Here is a 15,004-nt window from a genome sequence, read left to right as displayed (position 1 = left end):
TCAGTTACCTGCAGATAAGCATTTTATGAAAATTTCAGAAATAATTCTTAAGTTTTAAATTGCACACTGGACTGAGTAGCATAGATGAAATCTGGCACAGTTCCCACCTCTTTGTCCAGCATGTCCATGGTGTATCTACTACTTGTCCATTAGTCACTTAGTAGCTCCTTTGGTTACCTTTGCAATATTGCACTGCTTGTATTCAGGAAACCTTTATTTTTACCAAAGTGCAAGAGTATTGATCATAACAGTTGGGCTATACCAAAGAGACACTGTAAAATGCCTTAAAGTTCTCAATATGAAAAGAAAAATCATACAATGAGGTTGCTAAAATCTATGAAATTGTGAACAGTATATTCTTATAATTGTTCTATTTTATTAATACTTGTTAATCTCTTGCTGTGCATAACTCAGAAATTGAACTTTATCATAGGTATGTCTGTTTAAGAGAAGCCATGGTGTGTGTGGAGTTCAGTGCTGTCCTCAATTTCAGGCAGACACTGGGAGACTCAGAAGGTATCCCCTGAAGATAAGGGGACTACCATACTTCTTAACTCGGAGTTGAAAATTGAAATAGATATTGCATAACAGAAATCTAAAGTATTTGTGAAAAATAATCTTTATTATTTTTTTTCTTGTCTCTCAGGGCATGTTTTAAGAAACTGCCTCGCATTTTGAGTTTCAATACTATGAGGTATACGTTTAATATGGTCACGATGATGAAAGAAAAAGTGAATACACACTTTTCCTTCCCATTACGTTTGGACATGACACCCTATACCGAAGATTTTCTTATGGGAAAGAGTGAGAGGAAAGAAGGTGATTTTTCCATTTCTTTCTCTTGTCTGTGATTATTGTCAGTCTCCGTAACAGGGTAGTCATAAAGGTGTCATCAACTACGCAGTTAACAAAACTAAATTGAAGGTTAAGACACTATCATGCATTCAGTCAGTTAACCAGTAAATATTTAGTACCTACTAGGACTGTGTTCCTAGGCACACTTCTATTTGCTAGTGACACAGTGGTGAACAAGATAAGCACGGTTGTTGCTCTTGTGGAGCTTAAATCTTGTGGGGGTAAGTCTTTTTATGTTCTTTTTCCCGCTCTCCCCACCCTTAGACAAGATTCTGTGTCCCATGCTGGAGTACAGTGGCATGATCTTGGTTCATTCCATCTCCTGGGTTTAAGTAATTCTCATGCCTAAGCCTCCCAAGAAGCTGAGACCTTACACACCACCACGGCCACCTAATTTTTGTATGTTTAAGAGACAGGGTTTTGCCGCATTGGCCAGGCTCATTATGAACTCCTGACCTCAGGTGATCCACCCGCCTCGGCCTCCCCAAGAGCTGGGATTACAGGCATGAGCCAATGTGCCCAGCCTTTTGCTTTTTTATCCTTCTTTAGGAGGAAGTTCTGTTTTGCTTAAACTAAGGTTCTGGCAATGTATTTGTATAAAGAGATCTGATTAAAATTTTAAAGGTTTGGAGAAGCCAGTTATGCTGTATGCTAAGTTTCAGGAAAGAGAACTGTGTTATAATCTTTAACTCAGTGCCTAGCACTTAATGAGTATCCAATAAATGTTTTACCCTCATTCAGTGGGATATGAGAGGTGTAAACAATGAATGCACACCATTTTTTCAGGAGACGTACTCTTTCCTTGAAGAGAGGAGAGAGGATGGTAACTGTAGCTGTAAAGAAATAAAGAGTTAAGCCGGGCGCGGTGGCTCAAGCCTGTAATCCCAGCACTTTGGGAGGCCGAGGCGGGTGGATCACAAGGTCAAGAGATCGAGGCCATCCTGGTCAACATGGTGAAACCCCGTCTCTACTAAAAATACAAAAAATTAGCTGGGCATGGTGGTGCGTGCCTGTAATCCCAGCTACTCAGGAGGCTGAGGCAGGAGAATTGCCTGAACCCAGGAGGCGGAGGTTGCGGTGAGCCGAGATTGCGCCATTGCACTCCAGCCTGGGTAACAAGAGCGAAACTCCGTCTCAAAAAAAAATAAAAATAAAAAAAATAAAGAGTTAAGAGAGGGAATTAGTAAGGTTAGGCTTTGAGTATATTTATACCTTGTAGAAGGCCGGGTGCAATGGCTCACACCTGTAATCCTAGCACTTTGGAAGGCTGAAGTGGGCAGATCACCTAAGGTCAGGAGTTCAAGACTAGCCTGGCCAACATGGTGAAACCCCAATTCTACTAAAAATAGAAAAAAAATTATCTGGGTGTGGTAACTCATGCTGTAATCCCAGCTACTCAGGAGGCCAAGACAAGAGAACCACTTGAACCTGGGAGGAGGAGGGTGCAGTGAGCTGATTTGCACCACTGCACTCCAGCCTGGGCAACAAAGCAAGACTGTCTCAAAAAAATAAAAATAAAAACAAGTTGTAGGACATGGCCCAGTAGAGATGACAGGCGAAGTTAAGAAGTGGGCATTGTATATACATCCTACTTTTTAGACCTACTATCAAACCATTTGAAAGATTAGGCAGGTAGTGACACATGCCTGTAGTTGCATCTACTGGGACTCTTAGGTGGGAGGATCACTTGAGCCCAGGAGTCCAAGGCCGCAGTAAGCTATGATCATGCCAGTGCATTTCAGCCTGGGTGGTAAAGCAAGACAACATCTATTGGAAAAATAAATTTTTTTTTTCTGGAAAAGTATAGTAAAACCTTCTCACAGCTGTGCTTCATTATATTTCTTGTGATGTTTCCACTTGTGAAGGTAGCAGAATTTATGACGAGATAAAGGAATTTGTTAGGCCACAGGTGATGCATTCAGATCCTGGCACTGCCTACGGAAGCAATGCCTACTCCTCAGCCACTGCTTTGATGCCTTGAGCCATATCTTCTCTTACTGACCTAATTATCTCTTCATGTTCCAGTTCAGACTGTACCCTCAAGTCAACTAAATCTTATCATTTCCTTATTCCATATTCTTTTTCCTTTCTATGTGGTAGTGGGAATACAGATCATAAATCATATATCTTCTTCAAACTTATTAGAGCATTCTATAATTTTTTTTCCTCAGTATCTTTTATTACCTTTAGATTTTAAATCTTTGGGAATAGGAAAAATGTGCCTTTTTCTTTATTTTGTTCCTGTCTACACAAGTCTCCTACTACATATTGTTTTTTATTAACTGATGTATATTTGGAAGCTGCCAGTAAGTGCCTCATTTTCCCTTTTTTGGCCAACTGCTCAAACCATGTTTAAACCACTTAATATGAGACTAAAAGAAGTATTCTAATTTTTTTTTTAGGTCTTAGTTTGCCTGCTCCTAATAAAGATTAAATAAAATGGAGCATTTTGTATTACCTATTTCAAAAGACTAGTCATATTAAACAAAAATATTGTATATTTATACTTTATATTGAAATTGTTTTATACTTTATATTGAAGTTATCTACAATTATGCACTAACACATGGTTGTTTTTCTAGTGGTTCGTATAATATGTCCTTTAGGGTAGTAGGCTAAGGATGGTGAATGACTAGTAAATAGTTGTTTTGTACCTATTTATCATAAAGTATTTGTGCCCCTATTTCTGTAAATAAAGCTTATTATAAAAAGTGATTGTGAGTAACTTGTGACATTGTGAAAATTACTTTTATTGTATTAAAATGACTAACAAAATATTATTAATTGTAGTTAATAAAGTTTATTATAACAAGTGTTTCTAAGTAACTGCTGTGAAGTATTGAAAATATTTCCATTTTATGTAAATCATTTCAGGTTTTAAAGAAGACAATGATCATTCAAAAGACACAGAGAGCTATGAATATGACTTGATAGGAGTGACTGTTCACACAGGAACAGCAGATGGTGGACACTATTACAGCTTTATCAGAGATATAGTCAATCCCCATGCTTATAAAAACAATAAATGGTGAGTTTTAAATACTTCTTTGAATATTTTAAAATTTTTTCTTTAAGGTAAAAATTTATGGTAGTTTTCTGATATGTTTTCAGTGCTTAGTTTTCTAAAAACTTTCTACAAAAGCTGGAAAAGAGGCAGACAAAATTTTTAAATGAAGTTAACTCTCAACAGACAGTATAAATCAATTCTTAAACATATGGATGTTTTACTTCTTGAGAATTTGAATTCTTTCCTCAGAAAAATGAACACACAGAGTTTTACAGACAACTTTAAGAGATTTATTGGCAACATTTCAACTCTTACCTTCTCCATTCATTTAAGAGCTGTTTATTGAATATCTTCTGCAGGGTAGCCTTATATGTGCCATTAGGAGTCTACCTGAATACTCTGCCTATTTCACCTCCTACTGGCAGGACTACCCACACTTACTTTTTATCCTTTTATCAAGTTACTGGTTTGAAGTCATTGGAGCAGTCCCCAGTACCTGTTTTTTGGTCTTCAGATATTATTAGAAAGGGTCTGGCCTGTATGTACTATATGTGTGCTAGGCACTGTTCTAAGTGCTGGGGATATTGCTTTGAAGAAAATGTACAGTTGTTAATTGATTTTCAGTTAACAGAATAGTTTCAGTTATTTTTCAGTCCTTCACCCATCATGTCCATGGTGCCTTTTACTTTTTTTTAATCCATTTGAATGTTTCCTTAAATATATTTTGAATCATTTTGATCATAAATTTTGAAATGGTATCTGTCTTTGAAAGTTCTCACGTCTCTTAGTTTTTCCTAGTAGCTTTACATGTTATATTTAAGCAAACTTTATTTCTTTTATGAATTCTTTTGTTAATCCTAGGTTATAAATGAATCTATCTGATTGTAAGGTGGTTATGAGTATTATAAAATTATATTTCCGATTTCTAGTAGATAAGAATTATAAAAATAAGAACTTAGAATTTACCTCATGAAGTAATAATTTGACACTTGTAACATTTGTTATTCAAAAAATAGTAGACATAACATTCAGTATATGCATACTGGATTAATACTGTATGCTCTATTTTAGGTATCTTTTTAATGATGCTGAGGTAAAACCTTTTGATTCTGCTCAACTTGCATCTGAATGTTTTGGTGGAGAGATGACGGTAAGTTTTATTCAGAAATTGTAAATGGTTTGTGTCTTTCCAACTGCTTTGTCATAACATAAAATCCAATAGCACAGTTGCTTAACTTTCTTTTAATTGCTGTGATTAAATAAAAAATTTATTCAACTGCTATTTATTGGAAGTTTGGTATGTTCACAGAAATATTTTTAAAATGCTGTTTCTGCTTTTCACAACAGCCTGATTAAGAAGGTAAGACAAATAAAAAACTTAGTAGTTAGTATAGGAGTTGAATTACAATGCCATGAGAATAAGGATTGTGTAAATAGTTTACTCACTGAATTCTGTGGGATTAGAGCAAAATAAATTACTCTTTACTGACTGTATCTGAAAAATCTTTGACCAGGGAGAGGCTCTTAGTTTGCTGCGGCTCAAAAGGCTGAGTGTCTCTTAGCTTACTGCCTGATTCACAATAAGTGAAAAAGAAATTAGAAAAATGTTTGGCAAGAAAGTTGGCTTGAGCTAAGAGCTAAGTTTTAAAGGATTGTTCTTTCAGTGCTTTTTATAACACCATCAACCTGGTTAACACTCATTATTAGAGAGCAAAAGGATATCTTCTCTGTGACATAATTGACAGTAGCCTTTTTTTTTTTCCACCCCGAGACGGAGTCTTTCTCTTTCGCTCAGACTGGAAAATTCAGCTGGGCGCGGTGGCTCACACTGGTAATCCCAGCACTTTGGGAGGCCGAGGCAGGTGCATTACGAAGTCAGGAGATTGAGACCATCCTGGTCAACGTGGTGAAACCTCATCTCTACCAAAAATACAGTGGCGCTATCTCGACTTACTGCAACCTTCACCTCCTAGGTTCCAGCTATCCTTGAGCCTCAGCCGTGAGAGTAGCTGGGATCACAGGTGCCTGCCACCACTCTCAGCCAATTTTTGTATTTTTAGTAGGGACAGGGTTTTACCATGTTGGCCATCTGCTCTTGAACTCCTAAATGCAAGTGATCCACCCACCTCAGCCTCCCAAAGTCCTAAGATTACATACAGGTGTGAGCCACAGTGCCTGGGCAACAATAAACATTTTAAAAGACATTTAGGTTGGAGTATTACTGTAATAATTTCCCTTCTCTATATGCAGTTTATCCTATTATCAATTTACTGAGAAGTGTTTTAAAATATTCTCCTGATTCTCACAAGTCAAATATTAATCATTTCCATTTTCACAGATTATCCCAAATAAAGTTGTTTTTTGACTTAATAACCGTATTTGTTATGAATTAGCCATTTATATTCTGGATTTTATAGTTTGTCTTAGCCAAAAGTTGAGAAATGGTATACATTCTAGATTTTAATGAAGGGCTTCTTTGTGCTCTTGTCTATTCTGCTGAATGGAAAAAGAAAAGTAACACTTGCTAACAATTTGGAAATGGGTAGAATAGGGAAGTAAATATTTAGCTGCTACTGAAGCCACCACTAAACCAGTTGCATCTGTAGATGTTATTCCTAGAATGTTTCCTTTTATTTATTTATTTTTGAGATGGAATCTTGCTCTGTCTCCAGGCTGGAGTACAGTGACGCGATGTTGGCTCACTACAACCTCCAACTCCCTGGTTCAAGCGATTCTCCTGCCTCTGCTTCCCAGGTAGCTGGGATTACAGGCATGCACCACCATGCCCAGCTAATTTTTGTGTTTTTAGTAGAGATGAGGTTTCACCATGTTGGCCAGGATGGTCTCGATCTCCTAACCTCATAATGCGCCTGCCTCAGCCTCCCAAAGTGCTGGGATTACAGGCATGAGCCACCACACCCCACTGAATGTTTGCTTTTTAAAAAGATTAAAGGAAGAAGAAAAGAAACTCTGCAAGGCTCTTCTCCGAAAATGTAGTTTTTCAAATTGCAGGTGCCCCCTTTTTTTCTTTTATATATTTTATGGTAAAGTATCTTTAAAAAATATTTTGAATCTTTGTGTTTTAAAGTGTCTGCCTCTGTCTCCTCTGATTTCATTGCTGGTAATTCTGCTTGCCTACTTCCCTTGGCTTTTTACATTTTTTCTGTCACAACACACCTGAAGTTCTCCAGAATTACCAGTAGAATCCTCATCTCTTTACTCAATAGGAAACAGCCTTTAAGTTCTCAGAAGCCCGACCACTAAATTCTTGTCATATTTCACATGTCCAGTTACCTCTCTGTGATCCTTTATTCGGCCTCCTTTTGTCCTATGATCTTTCTTTCTTATTCAAGTTCTAGATGTTTACTGATTGCTTCTCATTACTTCATGTTCCCCTTTCTTTCGTTTGCATCATTTTTGTACGTGTTATCTTTGGTTGACTCTTAACTTTTTCTTATACCACTTTTGCTGTCTCCCATCAGTTGCATTGCTTAAAGTGTGTTCTGACAAATCCATTTCATCTGCACAAAGTTGACTTACAACTTTGATGCTCAAAATTATGTTTGTGAAGGATTGATGGAGGTACATGTGAAGGATTGGTGGAGATAGATGCAATGAAATATTTTAATATGCTTTTCTAATTTATAATGTTGCTGAGAATGAACTGTTTAAATTCAGTTTGTATTTCCACTTATTTATCACATTTACCAAAATTAGGACAAGGCCAACTATTTGCTTGCCTCACTGTCTTTGTTTGTTTTCTTTTGTTACAGTAAAATTTTCTCAGTCCTAACTTTATAGTGTTCTCTATCTAAAAATATATAGCTGAGTGCAGTGGCTCACACCTGTAATCCCAGCACTTGGGGAGGCCAAGGCGGGCTGATCACCTGATGTCGGGAGTTCAAGACCAGCCTGACCAACATGGAGAAACCCCATCTCTACTAAAAATACAAATGAGCCAGGTCTGGTGGTTCTTGCCTGTAATCCCAGCCTCGCAGGAGGATGAGGCAAGAGAATGGCTTGAGCCCGGGAGGCTGAGGGTGCGGTGAGCCAAGATAGTGCCATTGCACTTCAGCCTGGGCAACAAGAGTGAAACTCTGTCTCAAAAAATAATAAATAAATAATAACAAAACTAATAAAAACTACAAAAAGATGATATTTGTATTTATTGGCCAAATCATGAAGTACGTAGGATTTTTATGAATACAGTGTTGTTTGAAAACTATTTACAAAGTTACTGTTAAGTATAAAATAGCTGTTTATGAAATAATTTATATATAAACATAGCTGAGTATATCCATTTTTTCAAAGAAGTAAAACTTTTGTATTTTTAAACAGACCAAGACCTATGATTCTGTTACAGATAAATTTATGGATTTCTCTTTTGAAAAGGTAACCATTTCTTCATATATAGTTTTATATTGTTTTTTCTTCATTGTCTACTTTTCGAAAAATACTTTGTCAAATGAAAATATATTTTTTCTTGCCTCTTAAAGACACACAGTGCATATATGCTGTTTTACAAACGCATGGAACCGGAGGAAGAAAATGGCAGAGAATACAAATTTGATGTTTCGTCAGAGTTACTAGAGGTATAAGTTAATTTCACTTGAGCAGCATTTAAAAAGCATGTTAAGTGTTTATACAAGGAATACTGTAGTGTAAGAACAGGCTATACAGGTTAAGATCTGTAATTCAGAGTGGATCTGAAGAGTGCTTACAAATAGTCTTGGTAATACTGATGTAAGACAGGTAAATGAAAATGAATGAGATTAAATGGAGTAGAAAATATCACTAAAAGAGAGTTGGCAAAAAGGTTGAAGGAATCAGAATGACTTCATAATTTGCGTGGTTAGTAATGTTTTGCTTCTTAGATTGGATGATGGGTTTGTGAGTGTTTCTTCTGTTGTGCTTCATGATACAGACACATGCCCTCAAGCATGCGTTGTAATTGAAATGCATTTAAATGTATTTTACAGCCACAGTGGCTCTGGCCTGTAATTCCAGCACTTGGGGAGTCTGAGGCCTGAGGTCAGGAGTTGACCAGCCTGGCCAACATGGCAAAACCCTGGCTCTACTAAAAATACAAAAATTAGCTGGGCGTGGTGGCAGACACCTGTAATCTCAGCTACTCGGTAAGCTGAGGCGAGAGAATCGCTTGAACCCGGGAGGTGGAGGTTACAGTGAGCTGAGGTCACACCACTGCATTCCAGTTTGGGCAACAGAGCAAAACTCCATCTCCAAAAAAAAAAAAAAGTATTTTACATATTAAGGAATGAAAACGTGTTCATTTGTAGTTATGAGGCTTTTTTTGATTTCATAATGTGAGTAGTAGTAGTACATTGAGTATGTAAATCAGTGTGTGTTACGTCAGTGTTAGAAATACAGTCAGCCAAAAGCACAAAGAGGTAAATCTTCTACAGAAATGCACGCCTGATTAAATTGTATGCATCCATCTAGACAGTTCAGCTTTGCTATCTGGAAAAGAAATTTTTTTGTGTGATACTGGGATCAAGACTTAAAACTGGACACTGTTCCCAAATGTTTTTAACTAGTATCTTGACTGCATCTGTGTTAATTGTAAACCGCCAGGAATATTGCCTTTTTTCAATTCCTTGAATTGGATTTACCAGCTGAATTAGATGGTATTGATTATAAATGGCTTCATTAGATTTGAAGCTACTGAACTTACCTATTTCTAAAAGATGTGACTCAACCATCATCAAAACCACAATTAAATTGATTTTAATCATTCTTTTGTGCAAAGTTTTTTGCCCTCAAGATAATCAGACAAATCTAGACCTTGCTTTATATAAGTACCCAACAATATTTAATGACAATCAGCCCACTTGTGAAGTAACATGAAATTTTAAATAAAACCTTTACAGTGATGATGTATTTTGTTTATTTACTGAGAAAATTGTTATGCCCTTACAGAACTCCTTAAAAGCTCACAGGGACCCCAGAATGCTCCAAACATTATTTGAAAGCCAATGATTTATATTGTGACAGAAGGGAATCCCAAACCTTTGCTTTTCCATGAGAAGAAAAAGACTGAACTACAGGCATATCTTGGAGATACTGTAGGTTCAGTTCCAGACCACCACAGTAAAGCAAATGTCGCAGTAAAGCAAGTCACAAATTTTTTAGTTTCCCAGTGCATATGCAAGTTACGTTTATACTCTAGTTTATGAAATATGCAAAAAGTATGTAACAACGGTATGTCTAAAAAGTATATGTACCTTAATGTAGAAATAGTTTATTGCTGAAAAATGGTAACAATCAACTGAGTCTTCAGGGAGTCATAATCTTTTTTGGTGGAGGGTCTTGCCTCCATGTTGATGGCTGCTAACTAGGTTAGGGTGGTGGTTGCTGAAAGTTAGGGTGGCTGTATCAATTTCTTAAAATAAGAAAACTGAAGTTTGCCACACAATCGAATCTTCATTTCATGAAAAGATTTCTCTGTACCATGTGATGGTACTTGGTAGCATTTTACCCGTAATACAGCTTTCAAAATTGGAGTCAGTCCTCTCAAACTCTACCACTGCTTTATGTTTGTTTGTGTTTTGTTTTTTTCTTTTCTACCACTACTTTATCAACTGAATTGATTCTAAATCCTTCCTTATCATTTCAACAAGGTTCACAACATCTTCACCTGGAGTAGATTCCATCTCAAGAATGGAGTTCTTTTTTTTGGTATTCCATCTCAAAAGTGGTTTCTCAAGAAACCATTGTCTCTACTTATCTATAAGAAGCACCTCCTCATTTATTCAGATTTGATCATGAGATTGCAGTAATTCGTTCACTATAGGCTTTATTCCTGCCTCTTGTTATCTTACTGTTTGTGCCATATCTGCAGTTACTTCCTCTACTTAAGTCTTGAACCCCTAAAAGTCAGCCATGTAGATTGGAATCAGCTTCTTTCAAAGTCCCGATAATGTTGATACTTTGACCACCTTTGATGAATCACGAATCTTAATGGCATCTAGAATACTGAATCCTTGCAGGTTTTCGCCTTATTTTGTCCAGGCCCATCAGAGGTAGCATTATAACTATAGCCTGATGAAACTATTCAGTAATCAGACTTAAAAGTTGAAATTGCCGGGTGCGGTGGCTCACACCTGTAATCCCAGCACTTTGGGAGGCCGAGGCGGGTGGATCACGAGGTCAAGAGATCAAGACCATCCTGGTCAACATGGTGAAACCCCGTCTCTACTAAAAAATACAAAAAATCAGCCGGGCATGTTGGTGCTTGCCTGTAATCTCATCTACTCAGGAGGCTGAGGCAGGAGAATTGCCTGAACCCAGGAGGCGGAGGTTGCGGTGAGCCGAGATCGCGCCATTGCACTCCAGCCTCGGTAACAAGAGTGAAACTCCGTCTCAAAAAAAAAAAAAAAAGTTGAAATTACTCCTTGATCCATGGGCTACAGAATGGATGTTATGTTAACAGTCATGAAAACTGTACATCCTTGTTCCAGATCTTGGGTGACTACGTTCATTGTCAGTGAGCAACCATATCTTTTGCTTGTTTGTTTTTTGGAGGGATACTTTATTGAAGATGGACATGATTTTTTCCCCATCCAAATAAGCTCTGGAACATGTTCACTCAGGTCTATTTTTGTTCCCCCCGCCCCACCCTGCAAGTTATATTAGGTTTAAGGGGTGGGGTATGTGTGTAGGTTTGTTACATGGGTGAATTGCGTGGGTTTGGTATACAAATAATTTTGTCACCCAGGTAATCAGCATAATTCTGAATAGGTAGTTTTTCAGTTCTCACTCCCCCCCCCACCTGCCACCCTTAAATAGGTCTCAGTGTCTGTTGTTCCCTTGTGTTCATGTGTAGTCAATGTTTAGTTCCCAGTTATAGGTGAGAGGGTGTTGGTTCTCACATGTGATATTTTGTTCTCTGTTCCTATGTTAATTTGCTTAGGATAATGGCCTCCAGCTCCATCTTTGTTGCTGCAAAGGCTGTGACCTCATTTTTTTTTATATCTGCATAGTATTCCGTGGTGTATATGTACCTCATTTTCTTTATACAATCCACTATTGATGGGCATCTAAGTTGATTCCATGTCCTTGCTATTATGAATAGTGCTGCAGTGAACATATATGAGCATGTGTCTTTATGGTAGAACAATTTCTATTCCTTTTGGTATGTAACCAATAATGGGATCGCTGGGTCAAATGGTCGTTCTATTTTAACTTCTTTGAGAGATCGCCAGACTGCTTTCTGCAGTGACTAATTTACATTTTCACCAGCAGTGTGTAAGCATTCCCTTTTCTCTGCAATCTTACCAGCATCTGTCTTTCTGAATTTTTAAGAATTGCCATTCTCACTGGTGTGAGATGATATCTCATTGTGGTTTTGATTTGCATTTCCTTAATGCTTAGTGATATTGAGCATTTTTGCATATGCTTGTTGACTGCTTGTCTTTTTATTTTTTATTTTTATTTATTTTTTATTCTTTTCTTTAATTGGGCTTGGACTTGAAGGAAGAGCTTGTATGTCTTTTGAGAAGTGTAGCAGTAATACTGTGAAAGGAATATTTTCTTCTGAGCAGTAGGTCTCCACAGTGAGCTTAAAATATTCAGTAAACGATGCTGTAAACAGGTAAGTTATTTTGTTCATTTGTAGAACACAAGCACAGTAGACTTAGCATAAATCTTAAGGACCCTAAGATTTTGAGAATGGTAAGTGAGCATTGCCTTTAATTTAAAGTCACCAGCTACATTAGCTCCTACCAGCAGAGTTAGCCTGTCCTTTGAAGCCTTGAAGGCAGGCACTGACTTCCCTCTAGCTGTGAAAGTCTTAGATAACATCTTTTTCCAGTTGAAAGCTGGAAAAAGCTTTCAACTGGAAAGTTTTGTCTATGTTGAAAATCTGTTGTTTAGTGTAGCCACCTTCATCAGTGATCTCAGCTAGATCTTCTGGATAACTTGCTGCAGTTTCCATGTTAGCACTTACTGCTTCACCTTGCACTTTAATGTTACGGAGGTGGCTTCTTTTCTTAACCCTCATGAACCAACCTCTGCTCAATTCATACTTTCTGTCTGTAGCTTCCTCACCTCGCAGCCTTCATAGAATTGAAGAGAGTTAGGATCTTGCTCTGGTTTAGGCTTTGGCTTAAGGGAATATTATGACTGATTTGATCTTTCATCGAGACCACTAAAACTTTCTCCACATAAGCAGTAAGAATGTTCTTACCATTCTTCTGTTCATTGGGGTAGCACTTTTATCTCCTTCAAGACTTCTTCCTTTGTATTCACAACTTGTTTAACTGGTATAGGAGGCCTAGTTTTAGGCCCATTTCAATTTACTCATTTAATGTGAGGAAGCTTAATCATTCCTGGCATTTGATTTAAAGTGAAAGATGTGTGACTCCTCCTTTTACTAGGTAGAGAGGCTAGTAGGGTTTTTAATTGGCCTAATTCCAGCATTAGGGAATATGGAGGCCTGAGGAGAGGGAGAAACTGAACAGCTAGTTAGTGGAGCAGTCAGAACATACATGTGTGTGTCAAGTTTGCTGTCCTGTATGAGTGTAGTTCGTAGTACCCAGAAACAATCACAATAGTAACATCAAAAATCACACTGATTATAGATCACCGTAATTATATAGTATAATACATAGAATATAATAATGACGAAAATGAGGCTGGGCGTGGTGGCTCACGCCTGTAATCCAAGCACTTTGGAGACCAAGGTGGGCGGATCACCTGAGGTCGGGAATTCAAGACCAGCCTGACCAACATGGTGAAACCCCGTCTTTAAAAAATAAAAGTAAAAATGTTTGAAATATTTTTACCAAAATGTGATAGACACAAAGTGAGCATATGCTATTAGAAAAAATGGTGCCAATAGACCTATTTGATTGCAGGGTTGCCACAGTCCTTCAATTTGTTTAAAAATACAGTATCTCTTAAGTACAGTAAAGTGAAGCACAATAAAATGAGATATGCCTGTACATTAGAAACTTCCTCATTGTAGACCTAAGCCAACAATTTTTTCTATAATTATTTCAGCTTACTATTTTTAAATGAGTGTGCCTACATGTTTTCTTAAAATTAATATACTTAATTTATATACTTAAATACTGTGTACATGAACATTAATATGGTTTTAGATATAAACCAGAATGTGGTTCTTTAGATTTGTACATTTAAAGCATAGTTGTTAACAGACTTTCCAAAAAGATAAATAAAACATTTTAGAAGCATAAAAGAGATTAAATAAGCAAACTAATTATAAATTATAATGACTCTTACAGATAATACAGGTGGGAGTTCTCAGAAATGGTAGTTGATAGGGATTGCTAGAAAAGGGTCAAGAAATGCTTCAGGAAGTTAACCTTAAACTGAAACTTGAAAGTTGGAGAAGAGGTAATTATGTGAAGAGTGCTCTGGGCCAGGCAAAGAAAACATTATGTACAAATTCCCTAGGAAGGAAAGAATTTGTTGGCTTGTGTTAGAGCCAGAAGATGACCTGGATAGCTGTAATGGAAGTTCAAGGAAACGTAGCCATAGGTGAGGATGGACAGTTATTTAGAAAATAGCTAGGGTAAGGCTGGGTGCAGTGGCTCACACTTGTAATCCCAGCACTTTGGGAGGCCGAGGCGGGTGGATCACTTGCAGCCAGGAGTTCGAGACTAGCCTGGCCAACATGGTGAAATTCTGTCTCTATTAAAACACAAAAATTAGCTTGGTATGGTGGTGGATACCTGTAATTCCAGCTACTTGGGAGGCTGAAACTAGAGAATCACTTAAACCCGGAGGCAGAGGTTGCAGTGAGCCGAGACTATGCCATTGCACTCTAGCCGGGGCAACAAGAGTGAAACCCTGTCTCAAAAAAGAAAAAGAAAATAGCTAGGGTGGCTGGGCAGGGTGGCTTACACCTATAATTTCAGCACTTTGGGAGGTAGGTGACTTATTTGACCCCAGGAATTCAAGACCAGCCTGGGCAACATGGCAAAAACCCCATCTCTACAAAAAAAAATGCAAAAATATTAGCTGGCCATGGAGTCATGCACCTGTGGTCCCAGCTACTCAGGAGGCTGAGGTGGGAGGATCACCTGAAGCCAAGGAGGTCAAGGCAGCAGTGAGCTGTGATCATGCTACTGTACTCCAGCCCAGAAGACAGAGTGAGAC

General features: G+C 37.7%; 1 protein-coding gene across 4 annotated transcripts in view; it reads left to right on the top strand.

Annotated features, from left to right (window-relative positions):
* USP34 (ubiquitin specific peptidase 34) overlaps positions 1-15,004 on the top strand; it is a 286,775-nt gene that overhangs the window by 218,591 nt on the left and 53,180 nt on the right. For all 4 annotated transcript variants that reach the window (XM_017545012.2, XM_017545015.2, XM_017545014.2 and 1 more), the window contains exons 49-53: positions 647-819; positions 3,730-3,883; positions 4,934-5,012; positions 8,201-8,254; positions 8,359-8,454. In XM_017545012.2, coding sequence (XP_017400501.1) covers positions 647-819; positions 3,730-3,883; positions 4,934-5,012; positions 8,201-8,254; positions 8,359-8,454 — 556 coding nt within the window. The remainder of the gene's footprint in view (positions 1-646; positions 820-3,729; positions 3,884-4,933; positions 5,013-8,200; positions 8,255-8,358; positions 8,455-15,004) is intronic.

The sequence above is a fragment of the Cebus imitator genome, unplaced genomic scaffold (genome assembly GCF_001604975.1).
Source record: "Cebus imitator isolate Cc_AM_T3 unplaced genomic scaffold, Cebus_imitator-1.0 Scaffold175, whole genome shotgun sequence".
NCBI classification, from domain to species: domain Eukaryota; kingdom Metazoa; phylum Chordata; class Mammalia; order Primates; family Cebidae; genus Cebus; species Cebus imitator.
The sequence above is the reverse complement of the archived record's forward strand: the minus strand, read 5'-3'. Positions and strand labels throughout refer to the sequence as shown.